Source organism: Myxine glutinosa, chromosome 4 (genome assembly GCF_964187855.1).
Source record: "Myxine glutinosa chromosome 4, kmMyxGlut1.1, whole genome shotgun sequence".
Lineage (NCBI taxonomy): Eukaryota > Metazoa > Chordata > Myxini > Myxiniformes > Myxinidae > Myxine > Myxine glutinosa.
This window is the reverse complement of record NC_136264.1, coordinates 148,710,930-148,738,078: the sequence shown is the minus strand read 5'-3', so window position 1 is coordinate 148,738,078 and position 27,149 is coordinate 148,710,930. Positions and strand designations below refer to the sequence as shown.

The following is a 27,149-nucleotide window of genomic DNA, read 5'->3' as shown; positions in this document are numbered from 1 at the left end:
ATAATTAAATCTGTGTTGTTGACAGCAAGTCACTACAACCTCAACATACGATTTCAAAATACATATTACTCGACCACTCCCGGAAAAACTAGGGTGGTACTCTTTGACATTGCGATATCGACCAATATGCCTCCGCCCTTATTACTACATCTTTTTTCATACTGGACTTGTTATAGCCTGGTGTTGGCTTAACGGTGAGGGTGGCCATCTTGTCTTCAGATCCTATGGTCCTTAAGTTCGAATCGTAGTCTGCCTTTGAATTAACCCCACGTGGGATTGACTCAGCCTGCCATACTCCCAAGGTTGGCGAAATGATTACCAGTGCACTGTGAATTCCACATCTGGTGTGGTCGCACCACCCCCCACTCCCAAGAGTATATCTCACAGATAGATTGCATGCATGTGCTCTCTATAGCCAACGGCCACCAGAAGCGGCTATGGTATCAGTAATAATAATAAAAAGACCAAAAGTCTAACAGCGGCGTAGCCGGGCTTGTAAAATATTATAAAACACAAACACATATGAGATTAGCTTTTTTAACATTCGTTAATGCTGTATATAACATTAAACAAAGAAATTTGGAGGAATCCCGACATGGGTGAGGTAAGTTTTACTTGCAGAACTGAGCGAAGATCTACTGTAATCTATATACCCCACAAGGGTTGGGTAAATATCGTGACCCTTCCTGCCATGAAAAAAGTGGCGTTTTTGGTAGCGGCCTTTTGAAACCCACCAATTAAGGTTTTGTTTTGAAAGCCACGAATGAAACCCAATTTTCCTGCTGTTTGACACAAAACTGAAAGGGAGGAAGACCGAGGTGTGCTCATTTTCCAAGCAGCTAGCTGGCGCTTGCCAAGCCAGCCGTTCCTTAACGGTTTTGAATGGAGTGCTTGCTCGAATGCTTAAACCACTTGGCGATCTCTGAACAAGAAACTTGGTCAATGACTCGCCCAATGTTCTTGAGACCCGACCATAAAGAGACTGTAATATATATACCCCAAAGAGGAATGACCCTTCCTGCTGCTCCCGTAGTGAGCAGGTGTACTTGTAAATTAAAATGTCGGTCGGTGGAGTCAGCCGTCGTAATGACATCATTGACGCAATGACGTAGCGCGACGGCCGGACACAAAACTGCCGCTACTTTAATATATAGAAGATGATATCTTTTAACCTCCACTAACTTTGCAGTCACTACAAAGGGATTAGTGTTACGATTATATTTACTATAATATTAACGTTATGTTATCATTATTCTGAAAATTATATTAATGTCAAAAATCCGAGGCTAATTCCTTACTTCCGTGTTATTGGTACTGTACACCGCTTATCATTGAAGTTGATAAGATAAACCATACACCGCTTCAATGTAGAAACTTTGCAATAACGACAACGGGATTGCAGTGTTACGATTATATTTACTATGTTATTAGTATTAACGCTATTATTATTTTTATTATTATTACGAAAACAACACTACTGCATTAAGAAACCTGGGCTAATTTGTCCAAAGCGGCCTAAAGGTGGGGCATGAAGCCTAAGGTACTTATACGTACTGTGTCGTTGGAAGATCCGTAACATCTATGTCTCTATGCTTTCGATATTTGATGGTCATTTTAACAATCGGTTTGTTTGTGTTTCACACTGAATGAAAAATGTAAAGGTAGAACATGGCGATTGTGATATATGACAGGTTCGACGATATGTTTGGCATGAACCACATTGGAATCAAAATGTCGGTGTGGAGTCAGGTATTTTACACCGTAATGACATCAGACATAATCACATCACCCTGTCATGTGAACAGATTCTCAGCTCTGATTGGTATACGTTTGAGGGGACCTACATACATACGGACAGACAAACACTGTTCTAAACTGCTTTGCCCTATGGGTTATGCCATAAAAATAAATACTTGTACCAAGTTTGCAAAATGTGACTTCAAGAGCTCAAAACCTACCCCTACCCACCCCCCCCCCCCATCCCTTCACCCTCCAACCCCTACATCACACACACTGCACAGGGGAGAAGATCACACACAGAGGAGAAGGGGAGAGGATCACGACGTTCATTGAGGGTCTCGTTCTGTTTCCCTCATTCTTTTATTCATTTTGGAAATGGCAGTTTCAAACGTGACGTACAATCCCTGGTGGCCCTGGTGTTGGGCTAGCGGCTAGGGTGCCGGCTTAGGATCCTGGGTTCGAATCCTGGTCGATCGCTGAATTAACGCCAGGGGGGTTGACTCAGCCTGTCATACTTTCCGAGGTCGGCTAATTGAGTGCCAGTTCACTGGTAATTCCCTGTTTGTCGTTAAAGGTGGCAAAAAGGGTTGGCGTCAGGAAGGGCATCCGGCCGTAAAACATTGCTTCAAAAAAGGGGACCGAAAAACAACAACTACCACGGTCCCAGAAAAAGGCCAACCCCCGCTTTGCGGGGAAAAATGGCCTCTAAAGGTGGTTATTTTTATATTTATAAACGTGACGTACAAGTTACCACGAGTAAGTGGCGACACGTAAACGAAGCTCTGCCCCTCTCCACATGTGCAAAGTACCAAATAATTGCAACTTTTTATTGTGACTACATCTGACGAATGAAACATTTTATGGTGACCACTGTATAAAGAATACAGCTCAAATGGAAAAGTCTCTGGGGAAAAAGTCTTGTGGACGGTGTATAAGGGCAATACTTCACACCTTTCTGGCCGGAGAAAACCAAAATTACTCTTTTCGTCGCAGCATACAAAATGACTTTTTTTTAATTAAAGATTTCAAATAAACTTATTTAAAGTGTACGTGCACGTAACTTCTAAAATAAGAACGAAAAAATATCTCTTGGCAATTTCCCCTCTGTGTTTATTTATTTATTTCAAATATGTGAATTACATGTCCATGCAGACGTGAATACTGTTTGTTTATTAACCCTGGACATGAACACGATTCTGCCTCAAACTCATGCGAAACCAAAAGTTTTCCTTTTTTAAAATTAAAGACCACGATTTTCTTCCTCCATTATGAAAACGCATCATCTGGGCGGTGTATAATAGACCCCTGCCACGATCGCTCCGACCAAAACATACATTACCTTGTTTCCTTTGCCTGAGTTGTAATTAAAATGTACCTATGTTTCTTCAAAAGGTAACTTGTTATGATAGAAGACGTGTTCATTCAGTCTTAAAATGGACACCAGAGGCACATGGAGCCTCAGAGGTATGCAGAGCAAACAAAATGGTGGAGATTTGTTTTTGAAGCCCCTCCCAGAATGGGTGTAGCCCCTCCCTCAATGGGGGAAGTTCCACCCATGAACTGACAAAAAGAAAACAGACTGGAGCAAAGTATTATCGTGCTACAGTACCAAATTTGGTCAAAATCCCATCACTGGTTCACAAGTTAGCTCGGTAACAGAATTTTTACCAAACGGGACCTCTAATCTCTTGACCCCATAATCAAATCAGTTTATCTTTGTATCATTATAATTGTGCCAAGTTTGACTTCAGCTTCAGCTTTATGGTCGGGTTAATACTAATATTATCCCTTCAGCTATTCTCAAGTTATAGCGGGAACAAAAGCCTCTCACAGCCGGAAAGACAATCCAAAAACGTAATGCCTCCGGCGATTTTGTCAGCAGGGTCATAAAAACCCAGGCATGTGGGACAATACAACAACAACAACAACAACATGCATTTTGAGGCCATTTTCCCTGCTAGAACGGGGGTTAGCCTTGCGGTCCCCATGACAATCTCCTCCATTTTGCCCTATTTTCTGCATCTCTCCTTGTTAACCCCCTTGCCCGCATTTTTTCTTCCACCATCTTTAGCCAAGTCTTTCTCGGTCTTCCCCGTCCTCCACTTCCTTCCACATTAATTTCCATCACTCTTCTCAACCAGTCACTTTCATCCTTCCTCAACACATGACCAAACCATCTCAACCTGTTCCTCTTCACAGCATCAATCACAGGCTCTATTCCCATCATCTTTCGCAATTCATCATTTGTCTTCCTCTCTTTCAACGATACTCCGCACATCCACCGAACCATTCGCATTTCCACCCTTTCCAGCCTTCGTTGCTGCTCTACATTCATGACCCATGTCTCGCTCCCATAAATCATAACACTTCTCACACATGCAGCATACACCTTTCCCTTCAGCTTCAACGACACTCCCCTCCTCATCAGCACGCCACTCAGTTCCCGAAACTTCTTCCATGCACATGTCACTCGAGCAACCTTTTCCGAGTCTGATCCATCTTCTCCATTCAGCATGTCTCCGAGGTAGCAAAATGTTTTCACACCTTCCAGCTTCACGCCGTCTCCAAGATCCAACGCAACATTTCCTCCATCTGCAGCTCCCTCTGTGCACACCTTACATTTGAATGTAGCTGCCACACTGGTTAATGACCCTCTCAGACCACTACATTTTTGATGAACCCACTCAGCGCACATTGTACATTGAATGGAGGTCACTCCGACACCCTTCCTGCACACAGCACATGGCCACTTCCCAGTTCTTTCCACCTCACCACATGCTTTACCACTTGCCATCACCTTCGTCTTTCCTATATTCACCTTCAGACCTTTTGTCTCCATACATTCCTTCCACTTGTTCATCTTTTCCTTCAGTCCATCCATACTTTCCGCAATCAACACCAGATCATCTGCACACAACAAATCCCAAGGTAAACCCTCCTTTATGTTCTGAGCCAGCACCTCCATCACAGCTACAAATAGTAGTGGACTTAGTACCGACCCCTGATGCACTCCCACCTTCACCTCAAACTCACCACTGTTCCCGTCCTTCGTCCTTACAGCTGTGCGGGCTCTTTTGTACATTGTCCATCACTACTCTGATCAACCATTCCTCCACTTCTAACTTCCTCAATGCCCATGTCAATACTTCGCGTGGAACCCTATCGAATGCTTTCTCCAGATCAACAAACCCAAGAAACGACTTCCTCCTCTTCTCCATGTACTTCTCCTGCAACTGCCTCATAATAAAGAGCGCGTCTGTCGTTCCTCTTCCTGGCATAAATCCAAACTGCATTTCGTCGATCTTCACCTTCTCCCTTATCCTCATCTCCAACACCCTTTCCAATACCTTCATTCCATGCTCCAATAACTTTATCGCTCGGTACGAGCCACACTCCAGAGGGTCACCTTTCCCCTTGTATAGAGGGACGAGGGTACTCAGTTCCCAATCCACAGGAATGCAACCTTCTTTCACCACCAGATTACAGATCTCTGCCATTCTCTTCACACCCCAACTTCCTGCTGCCTTCAACATATCTCCCACAACTCCCGTCGGCCCTCCCGCTTTTCTACTCTTCATTGCTTTTATCGCTTCCTCAACTTCCCTCTCAGTTATCTTCTCTGCCAGTCCTAAAACTGGGTTACTCGCTATGTTGCCATCCCATTCATTCTCTATTCAACAGCATTTCCATATATCTTTTCCATCTTCCTTTAATTCCATCTGGGTCCACAACGATTTGTCCCACTTCATCCTTCAAGCAACTCACCCCCATCACATCACACCTCTCTTTCGCTATCTGCTTTGCAATCCTGAATACCGCTCTCTGACCCTCTTCCTAATCCAAGCGTTCTCCGAACATTTTCCTACATGCCTCCTGCGCCTTTGCTACCTCTTTCTTTGCAGCCTTCCTGGCTGCCTTATAACTTTCATGCTCTGCTTTTTCTGCTCCTGTACCCTTCGCCTTCTGCCACTCCTTGAACTTCCTCCTCTTCTCATCAATCCTCTTTCCAACTTCAACATCCCACCACCATGTTTCCGAGTGCCTCGGTGGTCCTTTTGTCCATCCACATACCTCACCAACGGCTCCCAACAGACTATCTTTCATTGACATCCAACCACGTTCAAGCTCAACCACAGCATCCTCTACCCTACTCACCCTCTCTTTTAATGCCTCCCTTACTGTCACCTCTTTCAACCTCCACACCTTCATTCTCGGTTGGTACTTCACCCGCCGAGCTCTCCTCGCACCTTTCACCCTTATGTCGCAGACAACCAAGTGGTGCTGTGAAACAGCCTCCTCCCCCGGGATCACCTTTGTGTCCCGGAGGTGCCCCCTATCTCGCCTACGCACCATCAGGTAGTCAACGGTTGTCGACGACCCACCTGACGTGTATGTAACAAGCTTATTATCCCCTTTCTGGAACTGAGTATTACAAATCAACAAATCAGCTCCATCAGCAAACTCCAAAATCCTTTCACCTTCTCCATTTCTCCCACCATATCCTTAACCCCCATGAACTCCCTCAAAACCGTCCATACTCCTTCCCACATGTCCATTTAGGTCTCCTCCTACCACAACAACTTCCTCATCTTTCACGTTTTCCATCAGCTTCTCTATCGCACACCAGAACTTGTCCTTCTCTTCATCGCTCCGACCAACCTGCGGAGCATATCCCGAGATGACGTTCACCAGGAGCTTTCCAATCATCATTTTCACCATCATCAACCTATCACTCACTCTAGTCACACTCACAACACTGTCTACAAACTCCTCAGAAAACAGGACACCAACACCGTTCACGCCCTCTGGGCACCCTTGCCACACAAACTTGTATTTCTGTTCCTGCCTACCCTTCACCATTCTCACACCATTTCCCTTCCATCTCGTCTCTTGCACACAACATATGTCCACTCTTCTTCTGATCAATACTTCCACCACTTCTCCTGATCTCCCTGTCATTGTCCCTACATTCCATATTCCAAACCTCAGAAACCGATCTCAACTTCGGGCTGTACCCTGCCCATATGTAGTTGTAATTGTCATGGTTCTCTTTTTGAGGCAATATTTTTATGGCCGGATGCCCTTCCTGACGCCAACCCTCTTAGTCGCCTCTTACGACACGCAGGGATACGGTGTACCTATTCTAACCAGGGTACACACCGTACACACCGGTCCAAGTCATTGTAATTCATGTAAAAGCACAAGGATGGCCGAGTCGTCCTCCCAAATACATTACACATACAAGCTCCTCCACAAGCTTGAGATCACCATTGATAACAAAGAAAAGGTTCGTTTGCACTGCACGTTAAGCAGCTAAGATGGCCAGGCGTACAGAATGTAAACGCAACACTTTTGAAGGTGAGATCCTCAGTGAGCAGAAGCACTCGGAGCCCTCAAGCACGTCGTGCAAACGAGCCTCATGTCCGCATGTGGGACAATGAAGTCATAAAAACACAGGTATAAGCATAAGACCCGATTGAGGACTGAAGGCCAATTAATGTGGTTTTATCTGGGGTCAACTATTTATTTTTTTATCCAACCATAGCCCTTGATCTTCCTATGAATGCAGGAGAAGTCTACTCCTATTGTTTTTTTGTTGTTGTTGTTTATTTGTATTCTCCTTTCGTATGCAGCACATCACATGGCTGTGCCACTGATGCAGAGTGCCCCCTGTAGACTAGAGAATTTGGAATTTGTTCAGGCAGGGATTTGGAATTTGTTCAGGATTCCCGGCAATAGCTAGTCTACTCTTCCCCAAAAACACTGTGGGATCTTTAACATCCACCCACTATTGCTGGTCGATGGGAAGCCCAGGTTATCATCCAAGGGACGGCACATATTTATGAATCGCCCTGCCTGCGAAACACCAGGATGACTTTATAGCTGGGTCGGGATTTGCACTCAGGCTGGACAGCGTATTTTCCTCTTTGTTATCCTGCCAGCCCACTTTTTATCTTTATCAATATAATATGACTGACCGTTTTACATCCATCCACTTTTCAGGAGTGCTGGAGCCGGAGCCTTTGGTGGTCGGGATTACCGCCAGTCCAATAACCCTGCTGGAGCCCGAAAGGGGCCTTCGATGGGAGGCAGATCCTCAGGTACCTTTCAAGTGCATCCTGGAATGTTTGTCACCTGTTGGTGGTCACTGCTGCAGCTTTGCTCGTTTGCCGGCCTTGCGATTGTGTGCAGTTTAGTTGTTTATTAATTCCTCGTGCATTCATTACTGTTGTTGTTTTTTGTTGGGTTTTTTTTTTTAGAAATATCTGTCATTCACTGCATGGGGTTTGTATTGTACCACGTGGATGTTAAAGGTAATTGACTTTTTCTGTCTTGCATCTCTAAAACGTGATAGGTTTCGGTGGAGATCGATCACGTGGTCAGGTGGACTGGTGGGACAACTAAAGCGGAACCCGGTGCCAACTCTTGGCACCACACACAAGCTCTTCACCTTTCCTGCCAAACAACCCAATGATCCCAAGACGTCCTTGCGCTGCCCTCGGCCAGTCACAGCATCGCTGGTGTTCACCTGGTGGAATTGTTCCACCTTTTCCTTGTGATATTTTAAAAATTTTGTTTACACCTTTTTCGTGCACATCGCCTGTTCCGTTTGAAGGGACCAGGTGAAGTTGTGCCATAGTTCCACGGAAGGTGTTGCTCTCGTCCCTCGCCATGTCGTCGTCGGATGTGGCAGGAGTGGGAGATGGGAGAGCAAGACTGTCTCATTGTTATGGCTGCACATTCTGCAGTCGGACCCAGATTCGTTTATTCTTTCGTTTTGTTTTGACCACAGTTTGCTGGTGGCTCTGTGTAGTAATCGAGTTGACTCCATTTCCAAAATGGCGCCTCATGCGCTGTGAGAGAAGCGCGGCTCGTTTTGCCATTGACGGTTTGCTCCTCTTTCGCCTTTTTAATTTTATTTCACCTGCCTCGAGTTGCTCGTCTGAAAGGTGAACGGGCATAAAAAATTGTCAGCTTTGATTTAAGCCACTTCAGTATCGCAACAGTTCTATTTCCATCGCAAGTTCATTTGCCGTTGCAATCACATGTGAATGCAGACTCTTCCTGTTCTCCGAAAATGCTTTTTAATTGCTTTTGCTCGTTTGCAAAAAAAAAAAAAAAAAAAATACAAAAAGAAAACACACAAAAGGTGAGTTTGAAATGCTAATTTGGCGATGATGCAAAGGGTCACTTCGTACTGATCACACATTTGTCTATTCTGAGGTATTCTTTGTTTGCTCCGTTGCTCTTCCTCGAGTCTTTTCTTTGTGCCACAAAACCAGTTCCTACACACACGTTCTTACTCTTCGGGAAGCGTAACGATGTCAGTTCGGCAGATTTCTGGGCTGTGTACATTAATCGGATGTTGGAAGTTTATATTTTTTATTCCTGAACTATATTTTTTTCTTCTTTCGTCTCCAGTTTGCAGGCTGCTGTTTCTTAAGCAAAATGGTTGCTGTACACACAGCGTGCTCTGCTCTGCTTTACTTTTCTTCTTTTGCTATTTCGTTTTTTTTATTTTAAATAAATAAAAGTGTTTGGGGGTGGGTTACGGTAAATTCCCGGGGGGCTGTTGGGTGAGGGAGGGAGGTTGGTCGGGCGGGTGCAAGTCAGTGGCTAATGTAATACTTTAAACTTTAAAGGCATGTGGCCACCTGGAGCATTGGTCTGGCCACCACCTTGGGAGTCTTATTGGTGGGACCAGGCGATTGTATATAGCACGGTACTATCGGGAGTGGGGGGAGAGGATGGATGGGGGTGGAGGGGGGGGGGGGGGGGTTGCTTTACGACCCTGACCAAAACATGCATTGGATTGTTTTGTTTTTTTTGTTCAATGTGACCTTTACCGAGCCCGTGCCCTTGGTTTACTGCTTTCCACCGCCCTTTGTTTATTTTCGTGCCTCCAAGCACCGATGTACTCTTCGAGCACTTCCTCCACCGCTTCCCTTTATCACTACCAGGACTCTCAAGTTAAACCGCCAGAGCAGACAGTCATATGTATTGTATGAGGCAGATGTTTGTTTGTCTGATGCTAGCTCCAAAAAGCCCTCGATATGCACATCCATTTGAGCTTCGAATACTTCCTCCTGGTGCAGAACAGATTGCCACTTATTTACTCTGTCACTTTCATTTTTCATCCCCTTCTGTCCTCCTTTTTTTTTCATGCGAATAATTCAAAGAAATGTCCTAACCCTTCTTTGATACTGTTTCCTTTGTTCGTTTGTTGTTTATTTTCCTTTTGGCACAACACCATTCGTTGCTTTTTTCAGCCTTTTGTAACCGACCTGTATCTGCTGAGCCCATTTTACTCCTCCTTTTGGTCTTGCCAACTGCCAGTTGCCTGCGATGTGTTCCTTGTTTTGTAGTTTTACGTGAAAGAATAAAGTGGACAATTCTGCAGCTTCGGAGGCCTTTCCTTGTAGCCAGGTTTGATGGTTCGTGAAACGGTTTCCATTCGCTGCTTTATCCTTGGCTTCTCTAACCATTGTGCAATGATATTTGAACATGTCGGTTTCTCCACTCCTACCTTTCGCTTTTGCTATTAAAACGCTTTTGAATGCATTTCGGAATGTGAGGGCCGCACGCATTACGGAAGGTAAATAAGTTTCTTCTTGTATCTAGCGATAAGACTTTCACATCACCTACCTTCCAGGATTCGTTTGAATATATATTTTGATCTTTATTCAGTTTGCCAAATGATGCATTAATATATGTCAGCAAAGCTATTTTGAGGCATGGTCTGAAATGGTTTTGTAACCTGCAAAGCATAAAGGTACCACTTGTAAATGATATGGAACACAGGCAAAAGCAGAGTGGGTGGAGAGGATGAGAAAACAATTGTTAGATCAATGATGTCGTTAAAATGGCTGAGGCTGAAATTTTTGTTTCGATGTCGCTATCAATTTGTGCGTGTCTCTTATTCTTCTGACGATTATAAATAGCAAAACTCGGGAGTTGAACCTAGCAGGTGCCATGCAAAGGATAAATGCAAGACCTGCAGGGATTTAACCTTACCTTAAAGTAAAGGCTTTGGATGCAACAAGCTGTGTGCTTATCGCATTTACTGCACCATATCGAAGTCATTGCTGTGCTCGAACCAGTGTCGATTTGCAGTGTCTGTTGGAATGAAATGCATTGGGGTAGATGGTATACTGGCATCACTGGGATGCTGAGATCCCAGTGCCCAGGGCATTATAGGTTATAGATGACCGGCCGAGTGTGGAATGCCAATAAATTGTCCCTATACACCGTTTTTCTTTTTTATCCGTGTCCATCTGCAAAATCTCATTTTAAACGAGTGTGCGGTGTTCCAATGCTCTCGATTCAGGGTCTGATGCAGGCGGCTGTGGACATTTGGCACAAGATGAACTTCCACTGGCGGTCTCTGCAACAAGCAAAATGCAATGAGTTTAGGCCACGACGAAGTTTCTAAAGTTTCAACAAAGAACCATTTGTTCTGCTCAAAAATCTCAGCACTCCAAATGGTTCGCGTCCTTTGGTGAGCTAAGTCCCCTGATGCCAACTTGCACTGTGCTAACTAAAGGAGGGCTGCACAGCTAAAACCAGCACTATTTTCTATCCCTCCATTTTATCCACCCAGTACTTTGACTGGAAAAACAATTGTTCTTGGACCATCAGAGCCTGAGCCGAACCTCATAGTGGAACTTGTACACATTTGGGGCAGATCGGTGTACTTTTACATAAACTGCTAGATGTGTGGGATTTGAACCTGTGATTCCAGCATCAGGAGTTGTTTAGGTAGGCCAACAATGTTGTGCTGGTCGTGACTTGAAATTGCCAGTTTAGTTCTTTCCTGATACCTTATTGTGGCCTAAAAGGTTAATGGATACAACTCGAACACCCTTGGAGCTTATGCTGCCTCTGCAATTTGGTAGTTCTTTTTGGTAGTTGTAGCCGGAAATGAGCGAGTAAATACTTGTCCACAAGTCCAAAGTTTGGGGATGGGGAATGACATTTGTCCTTTGAAAGTCCCATAAACATTGCAACAAATGACATTTGAAACTAGGTGCTTTGGAGATTTACAAGCCATTTTGATTGGCCTGTTGGGCGTTCCCATTCAAGAACAGCTCATGCTGAGATCCCGAGTTCAAATCCCACATACTGTCTTGCCCAGTGTCCCTGAAATTCATGCAAACATGTCTAATATATTCACATCCTACACGTGTCATATGCACAGCTCTCCTCCATGAGCCCATTGATCATGATTCATGACTTCAAAAAATAACACCGAAGTTATGCAACCTCTCTGAGTTCTTACATTTGTAACTTCTGTTTTTTGTTTTTTTTTAAGCATGATTTATTTTATTATATGTCTATTTTCTTCATTTCCATATCTATGAAGGTATTGACTTATATGACCTACTTACCGCTCCACTGGGCCAAAGGTGGACTGCGCTCCATGGATGTAGTATCCGTGTTCCAGGTAAAACTCCATGTCTTCGGTCAGGTACGAAGGGTAATCTGTGGTCATCCTAAACACACAAATGTCATGCTGGATATACCTTATGAAACCTTCCCCAATCCTCCCCATCTTTAAATATGGTGTCAGCATCTTTGTACAATTTGGCAACTGTTCCTGTTTCTAAATCATCGTTATGGATGTCAAAACCAACACCAGGGTCGAGAGACAAAATCGAGGGAAACTTGGACAAATAAAACACATGGGGAAGAATGAGAGCAAGGGGAGGACGACATGGGGGGGGGGGGGGCAACATGGCTACAGCTACAATCTCTCAATCACCGAAGTAGAAGGGAAAATGGGGGATGAAATATAACAATTTTTTAAAATTTAATTACAACATGAAGGGGAGAAGAATCAAGAAACCTGGAAACTCTGAAAGGAAGGGGACTTGGGGGTAGGGGAGAGATTGGAGGTAGAAAAGATCATGGTCATGGATGGATGGACCTGAGGTGGTGGTGAATAACCGTCTTGAAGTCCTGTAGGGAAGAATGAGATTGAACAAACTGACAGAGTCGTTTCCACAGGTGAGAGAGGAGGGGAACAAATGAGTGGAGGTGAGCAGTGAGCCTGGAATTTGGAACTTTAACCAAAAGAAGGTTGCCGGCAGACAGTGTGCACCTGCGGAAAACAGGAGGAGTGGGTCGAGCATGGCAAGGGTAGAATGTGCAACACCAGCAAGGAGGTGGTAGAAGACATAGAGACTACCTATCTCTATGCGATGTGAAAGTGATAGGCCCAGAGATTCAGCTTCATCGTGGGAAATTCCAAAAAAATTGAAGGCCTTGGTTTCAACGGAACTGAGCAAAACAGCCAGCCCAACAGGAAAGTGGTGTTCCAACAAGCTGTCTATGAAGGCTTTGTAGGTGGATAAAAGTTCAGATGTGCCAAAGAAAGACCTTTTGTAGAACGGAAGATGCCCTAACTGGTTTTCGAGACAAACCTAGATATGTGGATTGACCAAGAAAGATCATGGCTGATGGTGAAGTGCAAAAGTTTGTGAGTCAACCTTTTCAAGAGGATTATTAAGGAAGTAGATGGGAGGGTTTGCCAGATGGTATTTTTGAAGAGACAGAGTGAAAGTGTGAGATTTGTCAGGATTGACTTACATTCATGTTAAAGTACACTGGTTTATCAGGAGTGTTTAATCAACTTGTGATTTTGTCAAGGTCTGAAGAGACGGAAGAGGTGTGTTTGAAAGATGAGGGATGTCACGGCAGAGGGTGGAGTCATCAGCAAATGGATAAAGAGGATTTTCCAGAGCGTTGAGGAAGAGGACTGGTCCCAAAACTCTGCCTTGGGGTACTCCAGCCTTGACAGGGAAAGGAGATTAAAGGATTCTATTGAGAGCCACACATTGGCTACAAGAGTAGAGGAAGTCAGTAACCCATGTATGGAGTTGGCCTTGGATACCATGGGCAGAAAGTTTGGAGAGCAAGCTGGGGTTGCAGACTGCATTGAAAGCTCGAAATATTTCCAGAGAGACGGGCCTGATCTCATGTCTGACATTGAGGGCCTCCATCCATTGTTGGGAGAGCAGAAGCAGCATGTCCAAGATGGGGTGACCAGATCCAAAACTGAACTGATGATCTGAGATTAGGCCATTGGGGAAAAGGAAGGATTTCGTGTCAACTGTGGTGATTGATTACATGACCTTGCTGATGATCGTAAGTAAGCTCATAGGTTTGTCGTTGACTTCTGATGCTGAGAAACTGAGCAATGAGTCTGTTCCTGGATTCTTCATATTGTCTCATGATTGTAGTTGTGGCGATGCAAATCATTCTGGTATTTTAAACGTGTAAACATCAGAACAGCAATAATCTCAAATCAGCTTGCCTTTCCTGGAACTTAAAGTGTTCGATGAAAGTTTTCCTTTGAAGAACACCAGAATGTAAGGAGGACAGAGGTTGAAAAGAGATTAAAAGTTGTGCCATGTTGTGTGCAATATAGATATTGTCCCTTGTGAGGAGGTGTACTTTGGATGGAGTATCAGGAGACGGAGTTCAGAGCCGTGGATGATAAGACGATTGGCAAAGGAAGAAAAACAAAGCAATGCGACAAAGTGTTGTTAATGCCTGGAGTGGGTTCACCAACTAGGTGTGTTCAGTGTAACAGTCAATGCACCCATGCTTATCCCATTTGGATTTTGAACCCATGCCATGAAAATCATTTCCATCACACATGTATGAGGACGGCGAGGAATGGGCTAACGATAAACTACCGAAGCAGTAAAGTATGCTTTAACGCACCAGCAACTGGTGGGGCAGGTATCTCGGAACTTGCAGCAGTAAAATTGCCACTCCCGGTCCAGCACCGCTTCAAAATAATTGCTTTGGACTCCGGCGACGATGGCGTCGCCTGAACACCGCTGGCTCCTGTGGAAGAATGGCAAACGCTCCGAATCATCGACCGTTCGACTTGCTGTGCTCGGTCGACCTCTCTGCTTTGCCTTCCGAGCACAAATCATTTATCTTTGGCGTTCCTGCTTGGTTTTCCCACCTGAGTACTTTGCTCATGATGTTGGGATTCCAGGTTCACAACCTCGGTAGAGTGCATTTGTCTAATGTCTACTCATGTCTTTATATAATGAATGTAAAGGTACACTTGCAATACATGGACAAGATCTTCCATTACAGCCTGTGACTATAAAAAGAATAACAAACATTGTTTCCTCACCATTGCTGCCCAGCTCTGTTGTAGTCCTCCCAGAAGCACTCGGTGACCGGGCCTAACCAGGATGGAGGTCGGCGACACCCGTAGCTCCAGAGTCTGTCTCGTCCCTCGTCCTGATCAAAGAAACTCAGTGCAGAGCTCAGAATCTGTTTGAGAAAGAGGAAAAGCCTCTGTTAAACCAATTATTAGAAACACAAGAAACAAAATGCTCCTGCTAACGACGGATCAGGCTCAAGTTGAGAAAATAGAGGAGACAGGGTCGGTTGCTCCGAGTTGACACTTAACTGTGATTGACATATGAAGGAGTGGAATTAAGGTTACGTAAAGGAAGAAGTGCTTGTAAAAGAGCAAAATGGACGTACCTGTCCATGGGGGCATTGAGAGTAGAATCTCTGTCGGTACTGGTTCACCCACGGCACGTAGATCGACGGTTGAGGCTTGGGTTCGGGTCGTGCCTCTCCTGGCGACCCGACAAGCACAAGCAATCCAAGAGCGAAGAACAACGCTGGGAAAGAAAGAGAAGGTGGCTGGCCGGCCATGGCAGCTTTTCATGTGCGAGGGTGGCTAACAATGGGATTTTTTCTCTCCTTATTTTTATGATTAATAAAAGCCTCTCTCCAACTTTCCATCTGGCTACCATATGCAAGGCCGGGCCTCTCAGCCAAGCGTGGAGAGCCAGTCTTGGCTTCCGGTACCTCTGTTAGCTCATTTTGCCGAGCCAAAGTCTCGGCAGTTATCATTAGAATTATTCTTTTTCCTTATTAAACTCTCATTCCAAGACAAGTCTTCTTCTTGCGTCTATTTATAATCTACAGACTTGGCCTTCACCTGTGTATCCTTGCCTGACAACCTTTCAGGGTGGTGCCTGGCCATTTTGTTTGTCAAAATGTAAACATTCTCCCAACTCGACTGATGTTTTCCCTGCAATCGGTGCAATGTCTCCTCCGCGTACCTTCCTACGTACAGGAGACATGGAATAACTCGATGTTATTAAAGGCCGAAAACGATTTATCGAAGCTGGTTGTTGGTTTCTTGGTTTTTGTGGCTGCGCAGTGTCCTTTTGCCGATGACCCGTCGATGTCTTCTCTTCAACGGTTGATCTCACGTGGCGGGGTGCTTACCCGGGGCCTCGTCACGCACATCCACAAATGTGCCGAACGCCCAGGATATCTAGAGCCCCGTGGCTTGTCGGCTTTGCTGAAGCTTGTTGAGGATTGTGATGTGTGATCTCATTAGGAACGCGCCTCGTTTTCTGGCAAGTACTCGGAACCACGGTGTTGGAAGATTTCCTGAGACACGATCCAGAGCAACACTTTCAGAGGAGATGAGAGGAGTGCTGCTGCTGCACTTACTGTTGTAGTCGGCCACGGCCTGGTCTACGAGGGTCGGTGGGGTCAAAATGTTTTTCACCCCCAACAGTGAAGGAGCGAACGGGGGTCATCATCAGTCTTCATCGATGCGTTTTGCAGCCGATGCCACACGTTCTTCCCCGGCCATGAAGTCTTGGTTTTGGCTTCTGAAAGCGCCGGTTAAGGGGAATGTTGTTTTCACTTCCTCGCATGTGCTTTCAATTGTCATATTGTGACTCGTCTTGCTCGAACGGAGGTTACCATGGAATCCGCAGTGAATATAACTGCGAGCAAGATCGGTCTTACTGGTCCCTGTAACGTCCCCATTGCTACTGTACAGGACAACATAAAAGGATGAATAAGTCTCTTGAACAAGGTTAACTTACTGGAAAAAGGGGGCACTGCATCAGCCGCACTCTCGGCAATGATGCAATCAGCAACCATACAGCTGCATACGGAACAAGAACGGCACTCAGTAGAGAACATACCTCCACCTGGTTGCCCATTTCACTCAATGGTGAAAAATCACGTAAAAAATTAAATAATTCTCATATCCGAATCCATACTCAGATCTTCACCAAAATCGAATCTTTTCGTCCTTGTCTCACACACAAAGTGTCCACCGAGTTTCGTCCAAATCCATCCATAACTTTTTGAGATATCCTGCTCTGTATCGTTTTTGGCCTCCATCTCCCAATAGTGAAGAATCACTTAGAAAATTAAATAATTCTCATATCCGAATCCACATTCAGATCTTCACCAAAATCGAATCTATTTGTCTTTGTCAGACACACAACCTGTCCACCAAGTTTCGTCCAAATCTGTCCACAACCTTTTGAGATATCCTGCTATGTATCGTTTTTTGCCCGATCTCCCAATGGTGAAGAATCACTAAAAATTCTAGTAGCCGAATCCGAATCCGGATCTTCAACAAAATCTAATAATTTCGTCCTTGTCACATACGCTACATCTCTGCTAAATTTCGTCCCAATCCGTTCATAACCTTTTGAGATGTTTTGTTCACAAACAAACAAACAAACGGACAGACAAACAGACGGATGAAAACATAACCTCCATCCACCATTGGTGGCGGAGCTAACAATAGTAATTCCTTCTCCATATACCCACAGTACAAACAACATTGAGTGAATGAATCCACAACTCTTACGGCTTCGAGTGCAGTTACCAAAATGTGCTCATTATAACAACTATTCCATACCTGGCGATGGAGGATGGGCTGAGTATGGAGAGGAGGAGAAATAAGGAATGGGAGGAGATTGGAGTGAGGGACATAAATGGGCGGGTCTAATAAATGGGAGTGTCTGTAGCCGATGTGAGGAGGAGGAGTCAAATATTTGCGTACGTAATAAATGCACGTCTCATTTGCGCAGTTGTGGTTTGGTAACAGCTCGGGCACTGCATCAGCAGCACAGGGGTGCTTCCAGAAAATGATGCTACCAGCAGTCACAAGATGCATACGAGACAACATCAACACGAAGCAGCAACTTCCATGAAAATTTACCTCCAGGAAAGATTTATTTATTTATTTATTAACACCCTCAGTGAGTTCGTGTCCTAACGCCATTAAAAAACATCTTGACATTGAATGTTACGTTATGAAAGGGTTAATTTATTGCTTTGGATTACACGACGTTATCAGGAAACCATTCATGGCATTCCAAACGGATCTGGCTTCCGAAATGAGGTTAAATGAGGTACAGTGAAGGATCCATGAAACACAACCACGAATCCAGAGACTCACGGGGAGACAGGTGAACCCGTTGATGATTAACCTGCGTCATGGACTATGAGCTCCCGGGCAGGGGAGGTTCACTCATCACAGGGTTTGGGGCTCCTCGTCCACGCCCTGTATGAGCATCTCTCAGTAGAGAGCGTGACACCGAGACACCGAGACACCGAGACAGGCTCAGAGACACCGAGATCGATCATCGTACGAGGACGACGAGTTACTGAGCTGGACTCGTCATCATGGCCGGGGACAAAAAACCACAACGCATGGCCGATTTGAAGGTGTTTCTTTGGAATCCAAACACCAAAGAGTTCTTGGGAAGGACTTCGAACAGTTGGGGTAGGTATTGTAGAGCTTGGTGGTTTGCAGGTACACCGAGAGGTCGCTCGTTTGGACCTGAGTGTCCTGGTGTCCCGTTAAGTTTATCTAAGCTAATCTAATCATTAAGCTGATCTGTCGACATGATGTATTTGGTCATAACTCTGATTTTCATTGAAAAAATATCTGTTTTTGATATCTCGGTTCTGCAAGTTCAAACTGGACAGCCGGCTTAACGAGCTCACTGGATGGCGTGCTCCCCAATGCAACACGTCCAGTGGAAGCACGACAGAAGTTACATCTGCAAGTTTGAGTTGCATTTCCAATCGAAACACAAAGGTTTTCAACGAGACTGAGAGAGGAGAAAAGCAAAGCAAGAACTCTTCCTCCCTGAAAGGGTTAATTCATTTAAACCTTAAAACTTCGAAAAACATTTCACATATTTCAAAATGAATATGAAATTCCGCATAATGGGACGAACACGACGTTAGCAAATGTGAATTGTTTTTTTTCTTTATCGGAGCGAGGCTCATGGAAGGGCAAGGGGGGAACAGACAGTGGGACAAACATCAAGGAAACTAGAACAGCACTCGGTAGAGCACTGAGAGAAGAGCAAGGAAACTAGAACAGCACAGGGTAGAGCACTGAGAGAAGAGCTAGGAACCTAGAACAGCACTGGGTAGAGCACTGAGAGAAGAGCAAGGAAACTAGAACAGCACAGGGTAGAGCACTGAGAGAAGAGCAAGGAAACTAGAACAGCACAGGGTAGAGCACTGAGAGAAGAGCAAGGAAACTAGAACAGCACAGGGTAGAGCACTGAGAGAAGAGCAAGGAAACTAGAACAGCACAGGGTAGAGCACTGAGAGAAGAGCAAGGAAACTAGAACAGCACTCGGTAGAGCACTGAGAGAAGAGCAAGGAAACTAGAACAGCACTCGGTAGAGCACTGAGAGAAGAGCAAGGAAACTAGAACAGCACAGGGTAGAGCACTGAGAGAAGAGCAAGGAAACTAGAACAGCACAGGGTAGAGCACTGAGAGAAGAGCAAGGAAACTAGAACAGCACTGGGTAGAGCACTGAGAGAAGCGCAAGGAAACTAGAACAGCACAGGGTAGAGCACTGAGAGAAGAGCAAGGAAACTAGAACAGCACAGGGTAGAGCACTGAGAGAAGAGCAAGGAAACTAGAACAGCACAGTGTAGAGCACTGAGAGAAGAGCAAGGAAACTAGAACAGCACTGGGTAGAGCACTGAGAGAAGAGCAAGGAAACTAGAACAGCACTCGGTAGAGCACTGAGAGAAGAGCAAGGAAACTAGAACAGCACTGGGTAGAGCACTGAGAGAAGAGCAAGGAAACTAGAACAGCACAGGGTAGAGCACTGAGAGAAGAGCAAGGAAACTAGAACAGCACAGGGTAGAGCACTGAGAGAAGAGCAAGGAAACTAGAACAGCACTCGGTAGAGCACTGAGAGAAGAGCAAGGAAACTAGAACAGCACTCGGTAGCGCACTGAGAGAAGAGCAAGGAAACTAGAACAGCACAGGGTAGAGCACTGAGAGAAGAGCAAGGAAACTAGAACAGCACTGGGTAGAGCACTGAGAGAAGAGCAAGGAAACTAGAACAGCACTCGGTAGAGCACTGAGAGAAGAGCAAGGAAACTAGAACAGCACTGGGTAGAGCACTGAGAGAAGAGCAAGGAAACTAGAACAGCACAGGGTAGAGCACTGAGAGAAGAGCAAGGAAACTAGAACAGCACAGGGTAGAGCACTGAGAGAAGCGCAAGGAAACTAGAACAGCACTGGGTAGAGCACTGAGAGAAGAGCAAGGAAACTAGAACAGCACTGGGTAGAGCACTGAGAGAAGCGCAAGGAAACTAGAACAGCACAGGGTAGAGCACTGAGAGAAGAGCAAGGAAACTAGAACAGCACAGGGTAGAGCACTGAGAGAAGAGCAAGGAAACTAGAACAGCACTGGGTAGAGCACTGAGAGAAGAGCAAGGAAACTAGAACAGCACTCGGTAGAGCACTGAGAGAAGAGCAAGGAAACTAGAACAGCACTGGGTAGAGCACTGAGAGAAGAGCAAGGAAACTAGAACAGCACTCGGTAGAGCACTGAGAGAAGAGCAAGGAAACTAGAACAGCACAGGGTAGAGCACTGAGAGAAGAGCAAGGAAACTAGAACAGCACAGGGTAGAGCACTGAGAGAAGTGCAAGGAAACGAGAACAGCACAGGGTAGAGCACTGAGAGAAGAGCAAGGAAACTAGAACAGCACAGGGTAGCGCACTGAGAGAAGAGCAAGGAAACTAGAACAGCACAGGGTAGAGCACTGAGAGAAGCGCAAGGAAACTAGAACAGCACAGGGTAGAGCACTGAGAGAAGGGCAAGGAAACTAGAACAGTACAGGGTAGAGCACTGAGAGAAGAGCAAGGAAACTAGAACAGCACAGGGTAGAGCACTGAGAGAAGAGCAAGGAAACTAGAACAGCACAGGGTAGAGCACTGAGAGAAGAGCAAGGAAACTAGAACAGCACAGGGTAGAGCACTGAGAGAAGGGCAAGGAAACTAGAACAGTACAGGGTAGAGCACTGAGAGAAGAGCAAGGAAACTAGAACAGCACTGGGTAGAGCACTAAGAGAAGAGCAAGGAAACTAGAACAGCACAGGGTAGCGCACTGAGAGAAGAGCAAGGAAACTAGAACAGCACAGGGTAGAGCACTGAGAGAAGCGCAAGGAAACTAGAACAGCACAGGGTAGAGCACTGAGAGAAGGGCAAGGAAACTAGAACAGTACAGGGTAGAGCACTGAGAGAAGAGCAAGGAAACTAGAACAGCACTGGGTAGAGCACTGAGAGAAGAGCAAGGAAAGTAGAACAGCACAGGGTAGAGCACTGAGAGAAGAGCAAGGAAACTAGAACAGCACTGGGTAGAGCACTGAGAGAAGAGCAAGTAAACTAGAACAGCACTGGGTAGCGCACTGAGAGAAGGGCAAGGAAACTAGAACAGCACTGGGTAGCGCACTGAGAGAAGAGCAACGAAACTAGAACAGCACAGGGTAGAGCACTGAGAGAAGAGCAAGGAAACTAGAACAGCACTGGGTAGAGCACTGAGAGAAGAGCAAGGAAACTAGAACAGCACAGGGTAGAGCACTGAGAGAAGAGCAAGGAAACTAGAACAGCACAGGGTAGAGCACTGAGAGAAGAGCAAGGAAACTAGAACAGCACAGGGTAGAGCACTGAGAGAAGAGCAAGGAAACTAGAACAGCACTCGGTAGAGCACTGAGAGAAGAGCAAGGAAACTAGAACAGCACTGGGTAGAGCACTGAGAGAAGCGCAAGGAAACTAGAACAGCACAGGGTAGAGCAGTGAGAGAAGAGCAAGGAAACTAGAACAGCACAGGGTAGAGCACTGAGAGAAGAGCAAGGAAACTAGAACAGCACTGGGTAGCGCACTGAGAGAAGAGCAAGGAAACTAGAACAGCACTGGGTAGAGCACTGAAAGAAGAGCAAGGAAACTAGAACAGTACAGGGTAGAGCACTGAGAGAAGAGCAAGGAAACTAGAACAGCACAGGGTAGAGCACTGAGAGAAGAGCAAGGAAACTAGAACAGCACAGGGTAGAGCACTGAGAGAAGAGCAAGGAAACTAGAACAGCACTGGGTAGCGCACTGAGAGAAGAGCAAGGAAACTAGAACAGCACAGGGTAGAGCACTGAGAGAAGAGCAAGGAAACTAGAACAGCACTGGGTAGCGCACTGAGAGAAGAGCAAGGAAACTAGAACAGCACTGGGTAGAGCACTGAGACAAGAGTAAGGAAACTAGAACAGCACTGGGTAGAGCACTGAGAGAAGAGCAAGGAAACTAGAACAGCACAGGGTAGAGCACTGAGAGAAGAGCAAGGAAACTAGAACAGTACAGGGTAGAGCACTGAGAGAAGAGCAAGGAAACTAGAACAGCACAGGGTAGAGCACTGAGAGAAGAGCAAGGAAACTAGAACAGTACAGGGTAGAGCACTGAGAGAAGAGCAAGGAAACTAGAACAGCACAGGGTAGAGCACTGAGAGAAGCGCAAGGAAACTAGAACAGCACAGGGTAGAGCACTGAGAGAAGAGCAAGGAAACTAGAACAGCACTGGGTAGCGCACTGAGAGAAGAGCAAGGAAACTAGAACAGCACTGGGTAGCGCACTGAGAGAAGAGCAAGGAAACTAGAACAGCACTGGGTAGAGCACTGAGAGAAGAGCAAGGAAACTAGAACAGCACAGGGTAGAGCACTGAGAGAAGAGCAAGGAAACTAGAACAGTACAGGGTAGAGCACTGAGAGAAGAGCAAGGAAACTAGAACAGCACAGGGTAGAGCACTGAGAGAAGAGCAAGGAAACTAGAACAGTACAGGGTAGAGCACTGAGAGAAGAGCAAGGAAACTAGAACAGCACAGGGTAGAGCACTGAGAGAAGCGCAAGGAAACTAGAACAGCACTGGGTAGAGCACTGAGAGAAGAGCAAGGAAACTAGAACAGCACTGGGTAGAGCACTGAGAGAAGAGCAAGGAAACTGGAACAGCACTGGGTAGAGCACTGAGAGAAGAGCAAGGAAACTAGAACAGCACTGGGTAGAGCACTGAGAGAAGAGCAAGGAAACTAGAACAGCACTGGGTAGAGCACTGAGAGAAGAGCAAGGAAACTAGAACAGCACAGGGTAGAGCACTGAGAGAAGAGCAAGGAAACTAGAACAGTACAGGGTAGAGCACTGAGAGAAGAGCAAGGAAACTAGAACAGCACTGGGTAGCGCACTGAGAGAAGAGCAAGGAAACTAGAACAGTACAGGGTAGAGCACTGAGAGAAGAGCAAGGAAACTAGAACAGCACAGGGTAGAGCACTGAGAGAAGAGCAAGGAAACTAGAGCAGTACAGGGTAGAGCACTGAGAGAAGAGCAAGGAAACTAGAACAGTACAGGGTAGAGCACTGAGAGAAGAGCAAGGAAACTAGAACAGCACAGGGTAGAGCACTGAGAGAAGAGCAAGGAAACTAGAACAGCACTGGGTAGAGCACTGAGAGAAGAGCAAGGAAACTAGAACAGCACTGGGTAGAGCACTGAGAGAAGAGCAAGGAAACTAGAACAGCACTGGGTAGAGCACTGAGAGAAGAGCAAGGAAACTAGAACAGCACTGGGTAGAGCACTGAGAGAAGAGCAAGGAAACTAGAACAGCACTCAGTAGAGCACTGAGAGAAGAGCAAGGAAACTAGAACAGCACTGGGTAGAGCACTGAGAGAAGAGCAAGGAAACTAGAACAGCACTGGGTAGAGCACTGAGAGAAGAGCAAGGAAACTAGAACAGCACTGGGTAGGGCACTGAGAGAAGAGCAAGGAAATTAGAACAGCACTCAGTAGAGCACTGAGAGAAGAGCAAGGAAACTAGAACAGCACTCAGTAGAGCACTGAGAGAAGGGCAAGGAAACTAGCACAGCACTGGGTAGAACACTGAGAGAAGAGCAAGGAAACTAGAACAGCACAGGGTAGAGCACTGAGAGAAGAGCAAGGAAACTAGAACAGCACTCGGTAGCGCACTGAGAGAAGAGCAAGGAAACTAGAACAGCACTCGGTAGAGCACTGAGAGGAGAGCAAGGAAACTAGAACAGTACAGGGTAGAGCACTGAGAGAAGAGCAAGGAAACTAGAACAGCACAGGGTAGAGCACTGAGAAAAGAGCAAGGAAACTAGAACAGCACTGGGTAGAGCACTGAGAGAAGGGCAAGGAAACTAGAACAGCACTGGGTAGAACACTGAGAGAAGAGCAAGGAAACTAGAACAGCACAGGGTAGAGCACTGAGAGAAGAGCAAGGAAACTAGAACAGCACTGGGTAGAGCACTGAGAGAAGAGCAAGGAAACTAGAACAGCACTCGGTAGAGCACTGAGAGAAGAGCAAGGAAACTAGAACAGCACTCGGTAGCGCACTGAGAGAAGAGCAAGGAAACTAGAACAGCACTCGGTAGAGCACTGAGAGAAGAGCAAGGAAACTAGAACAGCACAGGGTAGAGCACTGAGAGAAGGGCAAGGAAACTAGAACAGCACTGGGTAGAGCACTGAGAGAAGGGCAAGGAAACTAGAACAGCACTCGGTAGAGCACTGAGAGAAGAGCAAGGAAACTAGAACAGCACTGGGTCGCGCACTGAGAGAAGAGCAAGGAAACTAGAACAGCACTCGGTAGAGCACTGAGAGAAGAGCAAGGAAACTAGAACAGCACTGGGTAGAGCACTGAGAGAAGAGCAAGGAAACTAGAACAGCACTCGGTAGAGCACTGAGAGAAGAGCAAGGAAACTAGAACAGCACTGGGTAGAGCACTGAGAGAAGAGCAAGGAAACTAGAACAGCACTCGGTAGGGCACTGAGAGAAGCGCAAGGAAACTAGAACAGCACTCGGTAGCGCACTGAGAGAAGGGCAAGGAAACTAGAACAGCACTGGGTAGAGCACTGAGAGAAGGGCAAGGAGACCAGAACAGCACTGGGTAGAGCACCGAGAGAAGAGCAAGGAGACCAGAACAGCACAGGGTAGCGCACTGAGAGAAGATCAAGGAAACTAGAACAGCACTGGGTAGCGCACTGAGAGAAGAGGAAGGAAACTAGAACAGCACTCGGTAGGGCACTGAGAGAAGGGCAAGGAGACCAGAACAGCACTCGGTAGAGCACTGAGAGAAGAGCAAGGAAACTAGAACAGCACTCGGTAGAGCACTGAGAGAAGAGCAAGGAGACCAGAACAGCACTGGGTAGAGCACTGAGAGAAGAGCAAGGAGACCAGAACAGCACTCGGTAGAGCACTCAGAGAAGATCAAGGAAACTAGAACAGCACTGGGTAGAGCACTGAGAGAAGAGCAAGGAAACTAGAACAGCACTCGGCATAGCACTGAGAGAAGAGCAAGGAAACTAGAACAGCACTGGGTAGAGCACTGAGAGAAGAGCAAGGAAACTAGAACAGCACTCGGTAGAGCACTGAGAGAAGAGCAAGGAAACTATAACAGCACTGGGTAGGGCACTGAGAGAAGAGCAAGGAAGCTAGAACAGCACTGGGTAGAGCACTGAGAGAAGAGCAAGGAAGCTAGAACAGCACTCGGTAGAGCACTGAGAGAAGAGCAAGGAGACCAGAACAGCACTGGGTAGAGCACTGAGAGAAGAGCAAGGAGACCAGAACAGCACTCGGTAGAGCACTCAGAGAAGATCAAGGAAACTAGAACAGCACTGGGTAGAGCACTGAGAGAAGAGCAAGGAAACTAGAACAGCACTCGGTAGAGCACTGAGAGAAGAGCAAGGAGACCAGAACAGCACTGGGTAGAGCACTGAGAGAAGAGCAAGGAGACCAGAACAGCACTCGGTAGAGCACTCAGAGAAGATCAAGGAAACTAGAACAGCACTGGGTAGAGCACTGAGAGAAGAGCAAGGAAACTAGAACAGCACTCGGCATAGCACTGAGAGAAGAGCAAGGAAACTAGAACAGCACTGGGTAGAGCACTGAGAGAAGAGCAAGGAAACTAGAACAGCACTCGGTAGAGCACTGAGAGAAGAGCAAGGAAACTATAACAGCACTGGGTAGGGCACTGAGAGAAGAGCAAGGAAGCTAGAACAGCACTGGGTAGAGCACTGAGAGAAGAGCAAGGAAGCTAGAACAGCACTGGGTAGAGCACTGAGAGAAGTTTAACCATAAGAGGGTTGCAGGCAGATCTTGTGCGACTTGTAGGAATATTTGGGGGACAGAGCCCAGAGAGAGCTGGGGGGGGCAAGGCCAGAGAGGAGTCGGTAGAAGACGGAAAGACCACCAACCTGCCTGCGGTGAGTGAGTGAGAGGCCCTTGGAGTTAGCTTCATCGCGGGAGATTCCAATGATTCTGAAAGCTTTGGTTTCAACAGCGTGAAGACGAGCTAGGTGTGAAGCAGGAGCACCAGCCCAGAGGGGAGAGCAGTATTCCATTGAGCTGCGGATGAAAGCCTTGTATGTGGTGAGGAGGTCAGGTGTGCCAAGGAAGGACTTCGCACGACGGAGGATGCCCAGTCGGCGACTGGCTTTGGAGGACAGATTTGAAATGTGGTTTTCCCAGGAAAGATCATGGCAAATAGTGAGGCCCAAAAGCTTGAGTGACAGAACTTCTTGGAGAGAATTATTCAGAAAGTGGATGGGAGGGTGCTTCCCCCTCTCTCCACATCTTGTCTCCCACTCACTTTATTATGTCTTATATGTCCGTTTGTTTTTTTGTCAGTAATGTTAGCTCTTACATGAGCCTCGATCTTGTATACAAAAAAAAATGCACATTTTGAGTTTGCCCAAGTGTGACTAGAGAAACAAAGACCCACAAGGAATCTTCCAGACACCTATTGGAGGACAATTCAGATGACCCTCATCAGATTATTCTCCGTGTTGTGCAAGTGAAAGTTGAATTCGTCACTACTGTACATTTGATGCTTCCTAATTTGCTGAGAATGTCAAACGAAATTATTGTAAAAATATTAATTGCAAGCAAAAGTGCCCAATCCCAGGGACGGGAAACGTTTCAGTTAATCTATCAATTTGAATTGTTTCATGGATTTTAAAAAGGATAATTATGTTGCACTCCTGGTTGGGAGTGTAGTGAAATTATACCAAGGTGAACCCAGGGTGTGCTCGGTACAGAAGGGGCGTCTATAAGACCCGGGACAACCGGGGCGCGCGGACACTCCAGCGGAACTCACTGTGACATAGTCCTGTAGTTTGAATGGTATGTACGCCCCTAAATGCTGCGCTGACTGTCCTCTCTGTTGGACCATTGTTATATTGAATCGACCATTGCTGCCCATGAAATACTCTGATTTTAATGCCTGTTGCATGCATGTATTCTT

General features: G+C 46.1%; 3 protein-coding genes across 4 annotated transcripts in view; 2 read left to right on the top strand and 1 right to left on the bottom strand.

Annotated features, from left to right (window-relative positions):
* LOC137425368 (putative ATP-dependent RNA helicase an3) overlaps positions 1-8,880 on the top strand; it is a 76,836-nt gene extending 67,956 nt beyond the window's left edge. For both annotated transcript variants that reach the window (XM_078776590.1, XM_068113737.2), the window contains 2 exons: positions 7,744-7,841; positions 8,096-8,880. In XM_078776590.1, the coding sequence (XP_078632716.1) occupies positions 7,744-7,841; positions 8,096-8,145 (148 nt within the window). In that variant the 3' untranslated portion in view covers positions 8,146-8,880. The remainder of the gene's footprint in view (positions 1-7,743; positions 7,842-8,095) is intronic.
* A 1,515-nt stretch (positions 8,881-10,395) lies between these two features.
* DPT (dermatopontin) lies at positions 10,396-16,411 on the bottom strand. The gene is made up of 5 exons (XM_068113749.2): positions 15,256-16,411; positions 14,897-15,039; positions 14,470-14,595; positions 12,129-12,233; positions 10,396-11,125 (listed from the first exon to the last, which is right to left on the bottom strand). Exons 1-5 carry the CDS (start codon positions 15,430-15,432, stop codon positions 11,065-11,067), a joined length of 612 nt encoding a protein of 203 aa, XP_067969850.2. The 5' UTR covers positions 15,433-16,411; the 3' UTR covers positions 10,396-11,064.
* A 1,476-nt stretch (positions 16,412-17,887) lies between these two features.
* ATP1B1 (ATPase Na+/K+ transporting subunit beta 1) overlaps positions 17,888-27,149 on the top strand; it is a 34,870-nt gene continuing 25,608 nt past the window's right edge. The window contains exon 1 of the mRNA XM_068113719.2: positions 17,888-18,331. Within this exon, the coding sequence (XP_067969820.2) occupies positions 18,232-18,331 (100 nt within the window). The 5' untranslated portion in view covers positions 17,888-18,231. The remainder of the gene's footprint in view (positions 18,332-27,149) is intronic.

Bases quoted from the DNA above. Each gene is read 5' to 3' on its own strand.
- DPT (XM_068113749.2), bottom strand. From the start codon at position 15,432: ATGGCCGGCCAGCCACCTTCTCTTTCTTTCCCAGCGTTGTTCTTCGCT. The intron at 15,040-15,255 runs GTACGTCCATTT...TTTCTCAAACAG, and splicing joins CTCAATGCCCCCATGGACAG to ATTCTGAGCTCTGCACTGAG. The intron at 11,126-12,128 runs GTAAGTAGGTCA...TGCTTGTTGCAG, and splicing joins ACCTTTGGCCCAGTGGAGCG to AGACCGCCAGTGGAAGTTCA.